Source organism: Molossus molossus, unplaced genomic scaffold (assembly GCF_014108415.1).
Source record: "Molossus molossus isolate mMolMol1 unplaced genomic scaffold, mMolMol1.p scaffold_m16_p_7, whole genome shotgun sequence".
In the NCBI taxonomy this organism is placed as follows: Eukaryota; Metazoa; Chordata; class Mammalia; order Chiroptera; family Molossidae; genus Molossus; species Molossus molossus.
Window position 1 is genome coordinate 109,575,580 of NW_023425401.1, and position 20,265 is coordinate 109,595,844.

The following is a 20,265-nucleotide window of genomic DNA, read 5'->3' on the forward strand; positions in this document are numbered from 1 at the left end:
TGAATGACTTTGTGGGAGGGGACAGAGCCCAGGCGTTGATCAAATTAAAAAAACAAAACAAAACCTGGAGGTCAAAAGATCCAACACTCTGTCCTTGAAGCTCATCTGCCCCGGGAACAGAAGAAACAAGAGCCCTAAAGACCCAGCCTCCCCCCCCCCCCCCCCGAAAAAGGAGCCCAGCTCTCGCCAAGGACGCCTGTCTGCTCTGGGCTCTGTCTTCTTCCCGATCCCTGAGTCATGATGCCGCCAGGCGGGAACACAGGAAGGATGCCAAGGATAATACTTGTTCTCGACAGCGAGCAGAACCGAGCCTCTCCACCTGTCTCTTCACCACATGGGCAACACTCATCCACACTCGGCTGTCATGATAACAACCCCTGCCGCTCCCTCTCCTGGACCCGGTGTGAATTTCCCCCCAAACTATTTTTAAAATATCTAATCTGTGGTGAGTAACAGAGTGTGGGACTGTTCCTTTGCCATTTCTGGGCAGATAGTTTTAACATCAAGAACTTATTAGGGTACAACTTGGTATTTAACATGGTGAGACAGGAATATAAACACAAAGTCGTGCATGAAAAATCTTGAACGGCTCCTTAATGTCAAGCGTATTGAAATATTTTTAGATTTTTTAAAGTGTTTTCCTATTTTTTTAAAAAGGGTAATTATTCCAAGTAACAATCTTGAAAGATCGGTTAGCGGTTTCCTTCCAAATAGTCGTACTGGGAAAACTAAAAATCTCGGAGATGGATTCAGTGGAAAGACAGTCAGGTTGAAGAAAATACCCCAAGTTCATGAATTCACTGAGTTACGCTACCGCCCTACATAGACGACGGAACACGTGTTAGTTATCTCTTGAGACGTTAACAAATCACCTTAACAAAACTTAAGATAACGATAATTTATGATGTTCTGGGCTGAAGTGTGTCCTCCCCCCAGGTTCATAGGTGGAAGCCCCGACCCCCAATGTGGCTCTGTTTGGAGATGGGGCCTGTGGAGAAGTTGCTGAGGTTAAATAAGGTCATGAGGGTGGGGCCTAAGCCAACAGGACTGGTGTCCTCATGAGGGGGAGACACCAGAGATGTGTGTGCGAGGAGGAAAGACCACGTGAGGACGCGAGAAGGCGGCCGCCTACAGCCAAGGAGAGAGGCCTCTGGAGAAACCACCCGCCAACACCTTGGTCTTGGACTTCCGCCCTCCAGAACCGTGAGAAATACGTTTCTGTTGTTGAGCCGCCTGTCTGGTATTTTTCATGGCAGCCCGAGCAGGCTAACAAGCCACGTCTACGGTGTCTACGGGGCAGGAGTTCGTGGGCGGTCAGCTGGGTGCTTCTGGGGAGGGCCTGTGACGGGGCATCTGAGCCGGTGCTGGCCACTCTGCTGTGTCGGCCTGTGCTGGGCATGCCCTCCACAGGGGCAGAGCCCAAGGAGACGCCTTCCTTCTGCTTCTGTGCGCCAGCTTCCCCGGCAGTTCAGAGTCCCTTTCCTTGGCGTGTCCCCTGAATGTCCTCGTTCTCCTGGCTTTCTCCCCCTACCACACACTTCTCTGTATTCTCTCATCTGCCATGTGTTTCTCTGTACTATTTCATCTCCTAGGACGGACGAACTACCACGTCGCTGATGATGTTCCAATGTTAATAATTAGCTCCAGATGCACAGATCCAATTACTCTTTGGACACCTGCCCTCGAATGTCCCACAGACACCTTATTGTACCACCAACACCTACACACACGCACACCACATGCTCAGTACTCACATGCACATATAAACACGTGTACACATATACACACATGCACATGTACGCACAACACATGCACACACACACAGCCAGCTCCTCTCCCTCCTCTGTTCCCTATTCCAAAAAATGCAACTACATCCATCCAGTTTCCAAGGCAAGACCTTTGGAATCCTCCTTTGATTCTGCTCCCTCCCCATAACTAATCAATCGCTATATCCCCAATTCCTTTCAATGCACCCTCTTTTTTTTTTTTATCCTCACCCGAGGACATTTTTCCGTTTTTTTTTTTTGTTCAGGTAGAGTGGGAGGGAGAGAGAGAGGAACAGATAGAGAGAGAGAAACATCGATGTGAAAGGGACACATCGAGTGGCTGCCACCCACACAACCGACCAGGGCCGGGGACAAACTGCAACCAAGGTACGTGCCCTTAGCGGGAACCGAACCCGGGTCTCTCAGGACCGCAGGTCGACGCTCCAACCGCTGAGCCAAACCGGCCAGGGCTCAATGCACCCTCTTAACCAGCGCTTTCCTTACGAACATGAGTTCACGTCTCTCCACATTCGGCTGCCACCACACAGGCCTCCTTTCGCGCTGCGTCTCATCTGAGCTTGCAAGCTACCCCAATCCAATCTCATTTCCACACCCAGCCCCAAAGGGACCACCCTAAGCTGCAGAGATGATTGTCCTCCGCTGCCAAAAAGGACAGTGCCACGTCCTTGCTGCGCGGCTGGCTCTGCTCACGGAAACCGGACGGGGAGTTTCTGCCACAGCAACTGCACGGGTTCTGTCGAACTCTACTGTACTTTTTTTTTTATCCTCACCCGAGGACATTTTCCATATTTTGTACAGATAGAGTGGGAGGGAGAGAGAGGAAGGGAGAGAGAGAGAGAAACATCGACGTGAAGGGACACATCGAGTGGCTGCCACCCACGCGACCAACCAGGGCCGGGGACAAACTGCAACCGAAGTACATGCCCTTAGCGGGAACCGAACCCGGGTCTCTCCGGACCGCAGGCCGATGCTCTAACCGCTGAGCCAAACTGGCCAGGGCTCTACTGTACTTTTACCTGTCGGTCCCTCCCGACGGACAAAAGCTCCTGTGCTTCAATTTGGTGTTAGCTCCTTCTCGTAAGCCTCCCATGTACAATGCGTCGTTAGTGTAGGGACTGGGACACACGTCCCTACCTCGTGAGGGTGACTCACATCGGTCACCCGTCTCCCTTTCTTAGCAGTTTCTGGCCCATCAATGTTGCTGAGTAAATATTTGCCGAGTACACAAACAATAAAATGAGAACTGTCTACTACGAGTCTAATTAATCACCCTCACCCCCTTTTCAATTTCATGATTAAAGTTCACGGGAACACGTTTTGTTCATGAAAAGTGATCTTCTTGGTCAATGTTGACAGAAAGTGTCTTTTTATTCCAAAAAGCAGAGCTACATTATATCTCAATATTGTCAGCTTGACGGATGTCTTTAAGCAACTCACATTCTCCACGAAGATTATGCTGGTAGCCAAATTAATGAAATCAACCAAGCTCTTAAGGAAATTAGCACATAAATTTAAAACATTCAACGCAATCTAATTATAAAGAAGCACACTTTATATGCGGGCCCAAGTGATAAATTTTACAAATAGGATTAAGGCTTTGTATAATGTCAACTGGCCAGTAGCGACATTTTCTTCCCATTTTGAAACATCATTTCAGAACATAAGTGGGGAGCTTTGATTTTTCTGAAACTCAAACTATATAAACATTGTAGCGTTGACTGTACCATTAAAAAATTGTGGTAAAATATACATAACCTAAAAGTTACCACTTTAACCAATTTTTTTTTTTTTCCCCGATATTTTGTTCAGATAGAGTGGGAGGGAGAGAGAAAGAGAGAAACATCAACATGAAAGAAACACATCGAGTGGCTGCCACCTGCATGACCCAACCAGGGCCGGGGACAAACTGCAACTGAGGCACATGTCCCTAGCGGGAACCGAACCCGGGTCTCTCCAGACTGCAGGCCGACGCTTTAACCACTGAGCCAAACCGGCCAGGGCCACTTAAACCATTTTTAAAAAAATATGTTGTTATTATTATTATTATTATTTTTTAGAGACAGAAAAAGGGGGAGAGAGAGAGAAACATTGATATGAAAGAGAAACAATGATCGGGTGCCTCCGGCACACCCCCCCCACTAGGGATCGAACCCACAACCTGGGCATGTGCCCTGACTGGGAATCAACTGGGACCGCTAAGTCCATGCGACAACCCTCAGTCCACTGAGCAACACTGGCCAAGCACCACTTTAACCATTTTTAAGGGGACAATTTGGTGGCATTAAGTACACTTGCACTTTTGTGTAACCATCACCAGCATCATCTCTAGAACTCTTTAAATCTTGCAAAACTGAAACTCTGTCCCCACTAGACAATAACCCCCATTCCTCCCCACCCAGCCCCTGGCGCCCACGACCCTCCTTTCTGTCTCTGTGAATCTGATGACTCCAGGGACCTCACAGAGGTGGGATCCTACAACGCTAGTCCTTCTGTGTCTGGCTTATTTCACTCAGCATAATGTCCTCAAGGTTCATCCACATTGGGGCCTGTGGCAGAATTTCTTTCCCTGTTAAGACTGGATAATAGCTCACTGGATGGAACGACCACATCTTGTGTATCCACTCGAGACGTCTGGATCATTGCTGGAATCCCACTGTCACACTCGCCGACCGTGTCCCTGACCAGGGCACACGGTCCACGTCCATTGCTGAGTGTGCACACAGCCAAGGACGCTTCCGCTCTGGCCCAGACCCCCTTCGAAAGCCCGGGAGGACTTCCTGTGGCCGCAGTGGTGTGAAGGAGAACATCACCTTCACTGTGGGAAGCTGACCGTGTCTCCTCTCTCTGGACGGTCTTCTGTCTCACCCGGGAAAGGCTGTGGGCTTGTCCCAGGCATAACCCTTCTGCTGCCACGGAGAAACCCCGCGTCTGTCTGTCACCGTCACGTCAAATGACCCAAAGCCAAAATAACTGCTTTCTCTTCAAATCGGTGTGTCTTCTTGAAGGAGGCTGTTCTACCCACTGTTATTCGTCGTTGAGAAGAAGCCCGTATTTTGAGACGTTTCTCTTTCATATCATTTCATTCTCTCTGAAGGTCATGTCCCCCTCTGCGCCTTTCCCTGGCCCTCCCCAGCGCCCTGGCCCAGGCTGGAGGCAGGAAGAGGGGAGATGCCAGGATCGCCATCCCTCTGCCTCAGACGGCCTCTCGGGCCAGGGGCTGCTTCTCCTCAATGCCCCAGCCCCTGCGGGGCCCACACACATGGTCCCACCTCCCATCTGACGGCCCCGGAGACGCAGCCTCCTCTCTTTGTCCCCCAGCCCTGCGGGAGCGATGGCCTCCTGCTTGGATCACCACCGGGCGGCTTCCTCGTTCCTTTCTTGGATTCCCTTCTGTCCCTGTATCGCTGCCACCAAGTCTCTTGATTAGATGCGCAGGAGAACAGAAACCTCTGCAGACCGTGTCTCCCTCACACCCTCCCTCCCAGGCCCACAGTTCCCGGGGGCCGAGCCCTGGATGCGCGGGGCTGGACTGCTCATGGCCTCCCAGGGGCCTTCCTGTCTGCAGTCTGTCTCCTAGTCCGCCAGGCCCCCACCTGCTCAGCACGGTCCCCCCCACTGCTCCTCCACCACGGCCTCTTCCTTTTCCGTGCCACACGTCACTCTCATCCCAAGTCATGCCCAATTTTTTTTTTTCTACAAGGCCCTCCACCTGTCCCCTTATGTGTTTATTTATTTTTGTGTTAATCCTCACCCGAGGATATTTTTTCCGTTGATTTTTAGAGAGAGTGGAGGGGAGGGAGGGAGGGGGAGAGGCAGAGAGAGAGAAAGAGAGAAAGAAACATGGATGTGAGAGAGACACATGGATTGGGTGCCTCCTGCACACACCCCTGAGCGGGGCTGAGGATCGAACCTGCAACCCAGGTACGTGTCCTTGACCGGGAATCGAACCTGAGACCCTTCCGTGTGCGGGCCGGTGCTCTAACCGCCAGGCTACACCGGCAAGGGCCTGTCCCCGTATTTAAACTCGACCAGTGACTCAGGCTCAGCTCAGTGGGGCCCTGCATGGGAGCCCTCCCTGCGCCAGGCGGACACCATGCCCTCTCCACCTCCCGCAGGGACAGCGTTCACCGCACCACCTACCCCCACGCAACCCGCTTTCTGTGTTGACCCGACTGTTACCTCGTGTCATTCTGCCCCCGTGAGACTGTCCGCTCTGGAAGCTGGAACAGCAGCAACAACCCTCAGCCCCCAGCGAATACGATGACCCCGAGGGAGGCGGAGTCGCGGAGTGTCCTCGGCGTGACGAGCACAGCTCCCTTCCCCCCAGGCAGGGACTGTGTCCCCACGTCAGCCCCAACAGCAACGTGGAGTCCTAACCTCTGGTCCCTGTGCCTGTGTTTGGGAGTCGAGTCTTTGCAGATGTCATCAAGTTCAGATGAGGTCATGCTGGGTCAGGCTGGGCCCTAATCCAATATGACTGCGGTCCTTATAAGAAGAGGAAATACAGCCCGGCCGGGGTGGCTCAGGGGTTGAGTGCCGACCCTGCACCAAGGGGTCGCTGTCTCCATTCCCAGTCAGGGCACCTGCTCAGGTTGTGGGCCTGTCTCCATGGGGGGGCGGGGGGGAGGCATGCAAGAGGTGGCCAATCAATGTTCTTTCTCATGGATATTTCTCTCTCTCTCCCTCTCCTTTCCTCTCTCTCTAAAATCAATCAAGAGAAAAAGAAAAAAACAGAGGAAAAGACAGAAACAGATACAGAGGACAGACAGCCGTGTGGGAGGGAGGCAGGGACTGGGGTGATGCTGCTTCAAGCCAAGGAAAGCCTGGGGCACAAGGGGCTGGGGGAGACGAGGAGGATCTCTCCCCTAGAGACGTGGGAGGGAGTGGGGTCCTGCCAACACCCTGATTTCAGACTTCCTGCGTCCAGAGCCGGGAGGCAGTGGTTTCGCGCTGTTACAAGGCCGCGGTGTAGGCCCCTTCCCCTCAGCCCCAGGAAATGGAAACAGCTGGATCGATAGTTACAGCCACACTGATTGGTCTCAGTGAGTGTCTCGTGTCCTTGCTGGGCACCGACCTAAGACCGAGTCTCTGCGGGACCGGGCGTGAACCGGGCGGGCGATGAGGGATGAGTCCACGCGTCCACGCTCAGGGCCACGTGTGGGACGGTGCAGGGCTTCCTCCGCGAGCCGCCACTGGTCCTCCTTGTTGAAGGGGCACAGACAGCGGCTCCAGCCCACCCTCAGGCTCACCTCCTCGGGGATGCTTTCCATCTCCAGCGACGCAGACTTTACGTCGGGAAACTCTAGACTCAGAGTCCCAGTTAAAAAACCTGCTTTTTCTGCTGTGCTCATGACTTGTTACTTAAGTCTCCCACTCAAGGTAAAGTAAAAAAACTTTTTTTATTTTTTATCCTCGCCCGAGGACATGTTTGCATTTATCTTCAGATAGAGCAGGAGGGAGAGAGAGAGAGAAATATCGACGCGAGCAAGACACATCGAGTGGTGGCCACCCACACAACCTCAACCAGGCCGGGGACAGACAACCTAGGTATGTGCCCTTAGCTGGAACTGAACCCAGGACTCTGGTCTGCGAGCTGAAGCTCTAACTGCTGAGCCAAACCAGCCAGGGCCAAACCAACTTCTAATGACAGATTTTTAAAGTTGTTTTTTTTTTTTAAATCCTCACCTGAGGATATTTTTCCATTGATTTTTAGATAGAGTAGCAGGAAGGGAGGGAAGAAGAGAGAGAGAGAGAGAGAGAGCGAGAGAGCGAGCGAGAGAGAGAGAGAGAGAGAGAGAGAGAGAGAAACACTGCACCTATGGGTTGCCTCCCGCATGACCCAGACTCGGGCTGGGAATTGAACCTGCAACCGAGGTATGTGCCCTCGAGTGGGAATCAAACCCAACTCTTTGGTCTTCGGGCTGATGCTCTAACCACTGAGTCACACCAGCCAGGGCCATGATGGATATTTAAAAAGAAGCCCAGGGAACAAAAACCTGTTTCTGGTCATGTTTCAGGTGTGACCACCTTACCGGACTCCATCTGCCCCTGGGCCCGCCCCACTCTCTCAGCTCGGGCCTCCTGACGAAGGTCCCACGGCCGCAGGGCACGGCCTCGGCCTCGGCCTCGGCCGCGCGCGGAATCGGCCCTGCCTCCAGCCGGCGGCCGCCCACGGTCAAGGCCCCCACTTACGGTTCTGCAGGGAGCGTAGTGCGTGGGCGATGCTGCCGGCGGCCTGGCCGGGCTGGGGAAGGAGGACGGGCAGAACCTCTGGCCCGTGTCCGGAGGGGAAGGCGAGGCATAGATGCGGTTTTCCAGGCGCTCTGGCTCCTGCTTGTAGGATTCGAGGGGGAATGAGTGCTGTTTGGCCACTTGGGTGGGTGTGGATGGAGAGGCGGACAGGCCCGAAGCTGGGGAGGAAACCACACGGTGCCGTTAGAAGGCTGGCCACGCGGGGGCGGGCGGAGCAAGGGTCCTCAGCTTCCAAGCCCCCAAATCGCAAAGGGCAAGAATCACATGATTAAATCCTGAATCCCGGGACCAGCCTTTAGAAACCAATTCCCAATCCTTAGAATGAGCCGTGTCCAGAAATCCCTTCGTCATCCAACTTGAGTCGTGGGTGGGGTCCCCTTTGCTGGGACCGGGTGCTTGAGCAGCTCAGAAGCTGTCTGGGTGCAAGGTTTCTCTCCGATGCACCCCTCACTCGCTGTGTTCTCCCATTTAGTCAAATCCTGCTTGATCCCCGTCCTCCCCGACCCAGCGTGGTGCCCAGGGCTCACCAGCAGAACCCCTGCTCCTGAGATCAGACAAGGGGAAAGTCCCCAAAGGGTTCCACAGAGGAAAAGGTCCGTGTTGCAGACATCACATGACAACATACACCGAGGACCGGATGAGACAAGCCGTTACTGTCAAAACACAGCACGGCCACTGTTCCTGGGAGCCGGCAACGGGGAGAATCCTCTCTGAAGGCGGGTGCTGGTGGGGACGGCAGGGGAGGGGCGCGCCTTGCACAGTGACCACTTAGCTGGGTGGGAACCAGGAGGAAGCATATGGGGAGACGGGGGACAAGACTATGCCCAGATGCAAGGGGCTGTCCACTTGACCAGGGCATGTGCGATCCAGGATGGGGGTTCTGAGGGAGATGGTCGTCACTCACATCGGATGCTGGAAGATCCGTGTTCCTGGATGAACTGTGTCCCTTACAGAGAGGTGTGGAAGTCCTAACCCCCAGCCCCTGTGAATGTGGCCCTATTTGGAAAGAGCATCTTTGAAGATGTCATCAAGGTAAGATGAGGTCATACGGGAGGGGAGAAGGTCCTTAACCCACTGTGACCATTGTGCCTGGGAGAGGAGAGGACTCACGGACTCTCACACACACACACGCACACACACACACACACACACACGCACACGGCCACGGCCACGTAAGGCAGAGGCAGGCCCTGGGGGATGTATCTACAAGCCAAGGAATGACAGGCCACCGGAAGCTGGGAGCGGCCAGGAAGGGTTGGACCCCGGCTCTCAGAGGGAGGGCGGCCATGCTGCCCTGGGTCTCCGAGTCCAGCCTCCTCGGCGGGAGAGTAAACACCTGTTGTTTGAAGCTACTAGTGTGTGGAACTTGGTCACCGCAGGCCCAGGACACCGACACACAATAATGTTGCCTGGTACTGATTCGTCTTCCTAGAGAAGCAGAATCGGGATTTGGGTCTGGTCTCGCACATCTTCTGGGTAACTGAATGAAGTGTTTGTTTTAAATGTCTCATTTAACATCTTTAAATCACGTGAGTCAAAGCAAAGAGGCCAGCGGACATGGCCAAGGCCACCCACTTGCTGCTACGGACCTAGACACAGAGGGTCAGCCCCAAAGCCACAGCTGGGGTCTCCCTCGCCGTGCTACTCTGTGCCAGGTTCCGGACTCCTGTCCCCAGTCCCTGTGCCCACAGGTGTCCCCTCATCTCTTCCGTCCTCACTCCCCACAGTGGCCTCCCACTCAGGTGTCACTTCATCCAATCTCTTCCTGACCTGGGGCCTGTGAGCCCCACCCCCAGGCGTCACATTCCACCTGTGCTGTGTGCCCTCAGCCACCAACGACCTGTCTGACACCAACACTACGAGTCAAAGACGCAGGCCTCCTGTCCCCAACCAAACCCACCTCTGGCTTCGGGGCAGGGATGCTGCCCACACCCTCGGGTCCCCGCAGCCCCCAGCGCTGCCCTGGGCCGGGGGAGGGTGCTGGGAAAATGCCTGCCAGCCGGGGGGGGGAGGGGACAGGAGGGGGAGGGGCGAAGCTCAGGCTCAGTTCTACTTCTCTCCCTCCGGTGCTTCTAGGGTGGCGGTTTGGGAAGTAACCAGTGCCAACAGGAGTGTCATATCCCAGGGAGCCCCCCGATACCCCAAGTCACGCCAGGTGGGGATCTGCACCCCAAGCCCCAGGCTGGCCTCTGGGAGCAGCTTGAGGTGGCAGCAGGACTAGAAGGCCCTCCGCCGTGTCCACAGGACGCAGACTCCAGTACGAAAGCCCTCCAACAGCAAAGTCCCCAGCGCTTTGCAAACAGGAGGCTCCCCAACGGTCTTGAGAGCAAGGTCTGGTTTGAGGCAGGGCCGGGTGGGGTTTGGGGTTGGGGTGGGGGGACCAAGAGCAGGAAGAAAGCTGATGAAGCCGATTCCGTAGCAGCTCTCCAGGGTTGACCGGCGGCTGGCAGGCAGGACGATACGGGAGGAGCCTGGCCCAGGTCCCAGCCCTTCCCCAGGCCAGGCCCCAGCCTCCCGGCACCCACGCTGCTCAGAGATGCCCACGGAGGGCGAGGAATGAGGACGCCGGCCAAGGCTCAGAGGGGGTGGCGGGCTGTCAGGGCGCCGAGCTGGGGCCCAGGAGAAGGCCCCGGCGCGGTGGCGTGTCCGTCAGTGATCTAACGGTGGAGAGTCCTCAGCAGGGGCACCAGCCTGGCTCCTCACAGCGAGGCCTGGACGGGCCAGGTGCCAGCGGCACAGTCCAGCGGAACTTCATGGTTCCCTCTCCCAACTCGCTCTGGCCACTGAACACAGAGGCTCGCTTTCCTGGGCCTGGGGTGGGGTGGGGACTGGGGACCCGGTGGAGGGGCGGCACACAGCAGGATGGGGTGGGGGCCGTTCAGGGGCCACCGCATCCTGACAGCCTGTGAGCACCCCTTGGGAAGAGCCCTCTGGGGCCCCAGTTCTTCCTGTGAAGGGGGCCTGGCCCAGTGACCTCTAGCGCCCCTCGTGACATGCACAGCACCATGTCTGCCCTAACACAGGGCACAGTCCATACCAGCCCCTCCACGGTGCCTGTGACCTCACTCTCTGGCTCAAACCACGCCCACGGAGGGATTTCCCGTGGCCCGGAAGAGACAAGCACCTCTGCGGAGGCATCTGGCAAGATGTACCAGAATCTCACGTGTACACATTCCTCACCACGAGTCTGCTTCCGGGCACTTCTCCCACAGACACGCGTGATTGCTAAATGGCGACTGGGGTGGGGGGTCGTTCGTCACCACGGTGCTTTGAAAAGCTGAGACTGGCCCTGGCGGGCTTGGCTCAGCGGTTGGAGCATCGGCCTGCGGACCAGAGAGACGCGGGTTCGGTTCCCGCTAAGGGCATGTACCTCGGTTGTAGTTTGTCCCCAGCCCTGGTTGGGGTCGTGTGGGTGGCAGCCACTCGATGTGTCCCTTTCACGTCGATGTTTCTCTCTCTTCCTCTCTTTCCCTCCCACTCTATCTGAACAACAACAAAAAGAAAATGGAAGAGGGAGGGAGAGAGAGAGAATCATCGATCGGTTGCCTCCCATATGTGCTCTGACTGGGAATCAAACCCACAACCTTTCGGTGTACGGGACCACACTCCAACCAACTGAGCCACCTGGCCGGGGCCCCCCCACTACTTTTAAGTAGACCAATTTCTTGCTACCTGTGTGTTTGCTCAGCAAGCACCAGTGTTGAATGGGAGCATGTCACGAGCAATCAGAGTCCCACATTATGAGCTGGTTGGGGAAAACGGGACAGAACACAACCGGAACCCAAATCCACAACACCTCCCAGTAAGTGCCGAGCGGAGCGCGCGTGACCCCAGGCAGTAGGCGCTCAGAGGGGCGGAGCCCTGAGGCTGGCGGGGCAGGAGAGCTCCCAGACCCCCAGGAAGCCCCGGGGCTCCACTCCCGGGAAACGGACTTTCCGATGGGCCCAGAGGGACGGACAGGTTTCTCCTGCTGTGTTCTCCCGTGAAGGCTTTCCCTCTCTCCCCTGCTTCTCAAGGACTTGTCAGGACGGCCGCCGCCTCTGAGCAGGACAATGCCTTTGATTCTTCCCGGGCAGCAGCCAGGACAAGTGAATAGGCTCAGTGAGGGAACAAGACTCAGCTCCTGGCAGCCACACAAGACACCAGGCCAGTGGCCCCAGACACCAGGGAGCCAGGAGCCGGTGATGTCAGGGCTTCGTCTGGAGAGAACAGGGGAGGGTGCGGAGGGGAGAAGAGGGAGCCGCTGCAGGAACAGGAGCAGTGGCCAGTGGTTTCACCACAGTAGCCAAAGCCTGGCCTTGGCGACACAAACCAGGTAGACCAGCTGGCTGTGCACTGGGCACGCACATTCCTGCTCCTCCCACCCTGCCTTGGGCAGCACCGACCTGACTCAGGCATATGGTCTAAAGTAACAAGAGAGGAAAAAATTCACCTTGCTTCTGATCTCAAAATGTCCTTGCAGCCCTGACTAGTTTGGCTCAGCGGTTAGCAGCGGTTCTCAACCTTCCTAATGCCCGACCCTTTGATACATTCCTCACGCTGTGTGGGCGCATCTGCACGTGGGCGGACCCGCCTGAAGACGGACAGAGGAGCGGTGTCTCGGTTCCTAAGACCCTCGGAAATACGTTTTCTGATGATCTCAGGCGACCCCTGTGAAAGGGTCGTTCGACCCCCAAAGGGGTCGTGACCCACAGGTTGAGAACCACTGAGTTAGAACGTTGCCCCCAGGACCAAACATTCACAGGTTCAATCCCAGGTCTAGTCCGGGGTTGTGCAGGAGGCAACACATTGATGTGCCTCTCTCACATCAATGTTTCTCTCTCTCTCCCCCTCCTCCCTTCCACTCTCTCTAAAAAAATGAAAACATATCCTAGGGTGAGGATTAACGACGACAGTGTCCTCGCCGACCACTGCTCCCAGAGGCACGGTGCGAAAAGCACACTTTCAGTTTACACTGAATGAGCGTGTGTCTATCTGCAGGGTTAGAAGTCCAATGCGCTATCCATTGGGCCACAGGGCCTATCTGCAGGTTTTAAAACTGCTGATCATGGACAGGAGGGATGTGCTGTTCCCAACTTTGGAGGGATGGTGACAGGGGTCAGAGGGGACATGGGCACAGAGTGGGTCAAACAAGCACACAGCCAAGGAGGGGCAGACCCCCAGCTCCCCCCCCCCCCAGGAGCCCTGCGGCAAAGAGGGGCCTTGGAAGGAACAGACAGCCTCCAGGCAACACAGGGATGGCTTTGGAGAGCCTCCGGCCAGGGCAAGGCCCGTGATGCAGGGTGGTGCCAGGCAGAGCCCGCCCACCACACGCTGTTTTGCCGAGGATGCCTTTTCTCAAGGAATAATTCACGGCTTTCGTTTTTAACCTTTCCTGTCTCGGCTTCCCCTGTGCCCAGCTGAGGGCTGCTCCTCCCTGCAGTAAGCCTGGTCCCTGGACACCAGGGTTCACGCAGACGGCGGCCAGCCCTGCCCAAGTCCCTGCGGCTTGGAGACTTTGTCCCGGTGTCCTCCCCGCCCCCCCCCCCAGGCCCATCCCACTCTCAGGGGCGGGGCTTCTCGCCTCCTGCCTCAGGATTGGCCTCGGCAGTGTTACAATGTAACAGCACTGGCTCCTGCCGTCAGCTTCCTCTCAGATCTTGCATTAACTTGGAGTAAGGTTTCCGGGCGACCGCTTCTGTTTGTGGACTCTTTGTAACAATCTGCTTTACAACCGCCCAGAACTGAAACGATTCAGAATACGTTGGAGTGGCCTGGCCACTGTGGCTCAGTGGTTAAAGTGCTGGCCTGTGGACTGAAGGGTCACTGGTTCAGTTCTCGGTCAAGGGCCCGTATCTGGGTTGCAGGTTCAACCCCTGGCCCTGGTCAGGGTCGCGCAGGAGGCGACTAATTGGTGTGTCTCTCTCACATTGATGTTTCTCTCTCTCTCCCCTCCCCCTTTCCTTCCTCCCTTCCACACTCTCTAAAAATCAATGGAAAGAAGATACTTGGATGAGGATTCATACACACATGCACAAAACTTGTTTTAGGACATTTTCTAAGGTTCTTAGTCTTCTAGGAGGAATCTAGAAAAAAGTACTTTTTTTTAGGGCTTTCTGTGTCTAGCCATTAAATGGTTGGCTCTAACCTACGGGTATTTGCACAAGAAAACGAAACAGAAATGGTGGGGGGGGATGGGAACTGGGCAGGTGCTCCCTTTCCATCAGCCCCAGGGGTGTGGTCCCTGCCGCAGGTGGTCCTGGCTCTGCCCTCTTCAGGCTCATCTGGGGGCCTGGACTCTGCTTCCCGGACCCCAGCGGGGCCCCAGATGCTCACTGGAGCCAAAGACAAGAGCACGGGTGCCTTTGTAGGCTGAAGCCCAGAGACAGTCCTCGGGGAAGGGAGGAGAGGAATAAAAGCCTTCCTGTTGCTTTGTGAGAGAGAGAGAGATTCTAGAACAATCCATTCCCCAGATAAAACTGTCTCTGAAAAACAAAGTGCTAAAGACCTTGAAGGGAAGTCTGGAACCACTCCCCTCTGGTCACGATGCTCTCCTCGAAAGGAAAAAACGGCGGTTGGATGCGCACACGTGAGTTCTGTGGGACGTGACAGAGAAGGATGGCCCCAAGCAAGGACTCGCAGTCCGTCAGTGACCTCAGCGGGCAAACGTCCATGACCTCGTTTTATAGCAAAAGACTCGTAGACCCTGGGAGGTGAAGGGTCAGGCCAAGGGCAGCAGCGGGATCGGAAGCCAGGCCTGGGTGACATCTCTGTGCTAGGAGGGGTCTCAGACCTGACTTCACAACCACAAGGGTGGCCGAGAGCACACCTTCACGGGGGGGGGGGGGCGACCTCGGGGTACCCTCTGTGGTCCTCACCGCTGCACACAGGCCCTCGCTGGCCCGCCCTAGGCTCCTCCCCCTGGGGCAGGCACATCCCACTGGCCGCAGGCTGCACAGGGTGAAGAGGGTAACAAACGGCTGTGATCCGCATGCTGGATTTGGGGGAGGGGAAGAGGAACTGAGGTGAGTCTAGATCCCCTCCTGGGTCAGTGTGGTGACTGTCACTTCCTTCGAGCCGCAGGAGAGCCCACTAATTCACCAGGAGGGCACAGTTTCAAACTCTCAGGCTGATGCCAAGGTGCCCAGTGGGCAGGGGAGGCTTTCTTGAGCTGCCCACGGTGAGGCCAGAAGATGTCTGGGCAGAAGTCCCCCACCCCTACCCCCAGGGCCCTGCCCTGCTCAGATATACTCTTAGGTCAGGACTAGATCTCCATGCAAGTTCAAACAAGCCTTCCTAACCTTGATCTCTCCGAGCTGCCTGTTAATCACAGCGTCTTTCAGGCAGACTGTTCCTGCAGAGCCAGCCTGTCTAGTCCACGCGGGTGTCGCCGTGAGGGAGTCACAGGTCTGGTGGGAAGACACGTGTGGGTAAGCCTTGCTGACATGGGACAGAGGGGTCAGGCCCCCGAGCTCCATGCCGGCTTCCCCTCCCTGGGCCTCGATATGGCTGTCTCCAGCCCCGCTCGGAATTCCTGCGCCTCCATCACCTGCTTGTTATTCCAGCCCCTGGGGAAATTCCTCAGAAACTGGAAGGACGTGACCCTTCAACACGGGTGAGTCCCAGGACCCGTTGATAATCGCATGAAATCAATAAGTGAAGCGTGGACCCACAAACAACTTTCTCTCTCTTTCTAAAATAACCTCCGGGCAGTTCCAATTCCCCCGGCGCCAGGTTTTAAGAATGTGCGCTCCAAGGGTTTCTGAACTTTTTCATAGTCCTTATTCCCACAGGGGGGCCAGGCTCCCACCGTGCCAGCTTCTAGCAGTCGCTGTGCCCACGCGGAGGGACCCAGAACAGGAGAACACAGAGCCCGAGACCAGGTGGAAGCCCACGTACGACCAAGGGAAGGCGGTGAACACGCCGCACCCGGGACCAGGCTCAGAGTCCCTAGAGCACCCCTCCTAAAACCTGTATTTTTTTCTATACTTTCTGCAGTGCCAGCCACTTGAATTCCCGAGTGCCTGCCACCCGCTAGGAAGGGCTCTGAGCCACAGTCCCCTGCCTGAGCCGTGTCCTGGGTCCTTCCCAGTGTCAGGTCTCTGACCCGCCAGGATGGATTATTCCGCCAGGCCCCTGGGCCGGGGGCACAGCTTCCAAACCTTCACTTTGGAAGCAGGCGGAGGCGGCAGAGCTGGGGAGACGGCTTGTGGGTGAGTGATCCCCGCCCACGCCCTGCGCTTGCCTTCCCGCTGGTCCCTGCAGGCCAGGTGGTGGCTGGCGGCCAGTCCTGGGCATTCCCTCCCCAGGGTGCCGGCTGCAGCCAGCTGCCACGGGACTCCGACCAGGGCTGTCCTGCGGGTCTGTTGACTCAACACACCACCTGACCTCACCGGCCAGGCCCTCTGGGTGTGAGGTGCCGGAGAGACGGGACTGGGTGCGGGCGATGCCAGGGAGGCCCGGGTCCGGGAAGGCACCCAGGCTGAGCCTCCGCAACAGTACAGGTTTCTGTGGGGCTGTTCCCCTCACTCACCTCCCGAGAAGAATAAAAGATGACAGCCTCTTACCTGGACTTTTCCTTGCGCTTTGGGGGGAGGGGCAACGGCGCTGCCAGAGGGAACTGGGAACTGAACCATCTTGCTGGGGAGCTTGGATCCCTAACCCTCCAACATCTGACCTACGGCAGGCACCATGGCTGAGCCTGTTCTATGTGCAGGGAAAGGCCTCCCCCTCTTAGCCTCATTTCAGGGTTTGGGGAGCCCCCTGCCCCCTTCCCAATCCCTCGTGTACTTAATCGATTTCTGTGATGAGCCCGCCTCCCCTTTCGGCACACTGGAGCCACCTGGAAGGCTCCCTGCCCTGGCACCTTGGCCGACCTGCTGAAGGCCGGTCCGGACTCCGGCTCCCCACACGTGACGCGCGCCGGGCCGGCTGGGAAGGAAGTGCGGGCGGGCGGGCTCCCGGACTCAGGTGTACGAAGGCAGCACCCTCTGCCTCCACCAAGCTTCGTTTGCTCTCTCTGGTCCCCTCACTGGGTTTCCAGAGCTGTGTGAGCCACGCTGTCAGAGTGCTGTACTTAGGGGAGCGGCTTCCTTCCCTTTGACCTCTGATTCACCCCACACCTTCAGCATTTATCGCTGGCTCAGCTCATCTTTCGTGACGCCTGCTCTGGTTTCTAGGGCTAATTACTCCTGCTTGGCAGGTGCCTGGCACATTCCAACACTGTAGCATTACAGTGTGCCACCCTGTTCCGCGTCCATCTCCTGCACGGGCCGGCCGCAGGAGACCCCTCTCCGCTCGGCGCCCGGCACGCGGGCGCGGGCACACTCCCAGGGCCGATCCCGGGCTTACGAGGCACGCACCTGTGCTCAAAGCACCCAACAGGCACCGTCCACACAGGGACAAATGGAAAAATCAGATTTCATTGAAACTTAAAACAAGGTCTTCCAAAACTACCGTTAAGAAAATAAAAAACGAGCCCCGGCTGGTTTGGCTCGGTGGTTAGAGTGTTGGCCCTCAGACCAAAGAGTCCTGGGTTTGATTCCAGTCAAGGGCATGTACTTTGGTTGTGGTTCGATCCCCGGCCCTGGTCGGGGTGGGTAAGGGAGGCAACCAATCGATATGTCTCTCTCACATCCATGTCTCTCTCTCTCTCTCTGTCTCTCCATCTCCCCCTCCCAACCTATCTGAAAATCAATGGAAAACATCCTTAGTGAGGATTTAAAAAAAAAAAAGTGAAATATGACAAGTGACAGGGAGAAAATATTCGTGAAACACATGTAATAAAGGACTCGTGTCCAGAATATATGAGCAATTTTCCAAACCCAGTAATGAGAGAACAAGTCAGTCAATAAAACAAGCGGACAGAAGACGGAATGGGTAATTCACCAAAGAAGATGCTCCGAGGGAAATGCAAATGAAGACTCCCATGAGACACCACGATCCACCTGTCAGACTAGCTAAACTTTAAAAATGGACAATACTAAGTGCTGACGAGGACATGCAGCAGCAACTTGCAGACACGGCTGATGCCAATGCAGGCGGAACAGGTTTGGAAAACAGTCTGACCACTTCCTCCGAAGTTAAACAAACATTACCCACAATGCCACTCGTCGGAGAAAGGACACGTATGTACCCAGCTGTTTGTAGTGGCTTCATTCATAGTTGCCCCCCCAAACTGGAAATGACCCAAATGTCCACGGGCTGGTGAATTCATACGCCAACTGGTGTGCCCATTCAGGAGAGGATGAGTCAGTAATAAAGAGGAAAAAACCACCAACGTGACAACGTGAGTGGATCTCAAAGGCATCGTGCTGAGCGAAAGATGCCAGACCCGAAAGGCTATAGATGTTTTCGTCCATGTGTATGACATTTTGGGAAAAGCAAAATGATAGGGGACACAAAAGTTATAGGTTGCCAGGGGTTGAGGATGGGGGGAGAGGTTGACTATGGAAGGGCATGAAGGAATTTTAGGGGGATGATGGATATGGCTGTGTGGCTCAGTTGGCTGGGTGTCATCCCGTGCATCAAAAGGTTGCCGGTTCGAGTCCTGATCAGGGCACATACCTAGGTTATGGGCTTGATACCTGGGGTGGGGTGGGGGACATGCAGGAGGCAGCTGATCCATGTTGTGTTCTCACATTGATGTTTCTCTCCCTCTCCCTTTATCTCTCGCTAAAAATCAATAAACTAGCCCTGGCTGGTTTGGCTCAGTGGTAGAGAGTCGACCCACAGACCAAAGGGTCGCGGGTTTGATTCTGATCAAAGGCGTGTACCTTGGCTGTAGTTCTGGCCCTGGTTGGGGTCGTGCAGGAGGCAACCAGTCGATGCCATCTCTCTCACATCGATATTTCTTTCTCTCCCCCACTCTATCTGAAGATAGAAATGAAAAAAAGTATCCTTAGGTGAAAAGTAAAAAAAAAAACCCAATAAACTAAACACAATTTTTTATGCAGCAAGAAGAATGTGTAACACTGCTCTTGAATACAAGCCGCATAGTAAATATTAAAGTATCACAGAACCGGATACTAAAGTGGGTGAATTTTACTGTATATAAACCCTGTGCCAGTAAACCTGACTGTTCAGAAGGTGCTCTACGACGAGTCTGGGGCTGTCTGTGTGGCCCAGCGCCATGTCCCCTGGGCCTTGAGACTCAGGCTCTGGGGCCCTAGACCTGCTCAGTTAAAAATAGCAACTGGCATCCCCACCCTCTGGCCCGAAGGTCATCTCAGGAGACCAGACGGAGCCACCGCTGCTGAGCAGGGAAAAGGAGGAGGTCTTGGCTCTGGGGGCCCCTGAGGCTCAGGCACCATCCTCCCACCCCGAGGACAGGCAGCCTGGGCCCTCCAGGCTGTCGGGAACAGAGAGGTTTTCAGACAGGTCAAAAGTCAGGGCAGGGAAGGGAAGGGGGTCCCTGCAGAGTAGGTGGGAGGAGCAAGTCCGGGGAGGCTCTGTAGACAGGCTCACCCCACCCACAGCCTCAGACCAGCCAGTGAGCGCGTCTCCTCCGCGGGCTCCTGACGCGGGTGTGCTCACACAGAGGCCCCGCTGCGTCCAGCTGCCCAGGGACAGTGCAGGGCCCGGCCACCGGGAGACGGTGGGGCTCTCGTTAGGGCGCACGGGGGTTCCAGAGCAAAGGTGCAGGGGCGAGGCCCCCACCCAGTGGCCGTGGTCCCAGAGGGGCTTCTGCAGGAGGGAAGACGCTCCCTGGGGGCTCCCCTTGGCCTGCGTTGTCCCCGGAAGCCACCCCAGGCCTGGCGGAGGGGTCTGGGCCCGGACACAGAGCAGTGCTCTCTCCATTTTCAAACTGAGGCAAAAGACAGTGCTCTGTTCAGTGTTGTAGAAAAACCTACACGCTGGCTGCGTAAATGCTCGTGAATATCCAGACGATACACTAGTAAGCATCTCTGAGTAACCTGATTGGCTGATCAGAACTGTCTTTCTTTTCGAAACCTTAGTTTTAATTGTGGTAAGCAACACTGAGCGTCAGTTTCGCCATGGTAACGGTTTGACCCGGCGGCACTCAGCACACACCCTCGAGCGGCCATCACCATCCCCCTCTCTGAGTTTTCCATCTCCCCAACTGACAGCGTCCCCACCCCCCACCCTCAGGCCCTGGCACCCGGCACTCTGCTTTTGTCTCTGTGACTGTCACTCCAGGGCTCTGGGGTAAGTGGGACAGTGTGTGTCCTTCTGAGGCTCACTGCTTCCACTTGGTATAATGTCCCCAAGGTTCACCCATGCCGTA

At 55.8% G+C, this 20,265-nt stretch overlaps 1 protein-coding gene across 2 annotated transcripts in view; it reads right to left on the reverse strand.

Annotated features, from left to right (window-relative positions):
• PRKAG2 (protein kinase AMP-activated non-catalytic subunit gamma 2) overlaps nucleotides 1–20,265 on the reverse strand; it is a 195,827-nt gene that overhangs the window by 61,757 nt on the left and 113,805 nt on the right. For both annotated transcript variants that reach the window (XM_036246381.1, XM_036246380.1), the window contains exon 4: nucleotides 7,980–8,197. In XM_036246381.1, the coding sequence (XP_036102274.1) occupies nucleotides 7,980–8,197 (218 nt within the window). The remainder of the gene's footprint in view (nucleotides 1–7,979; nucleotides 8,198–20,265) is intronic.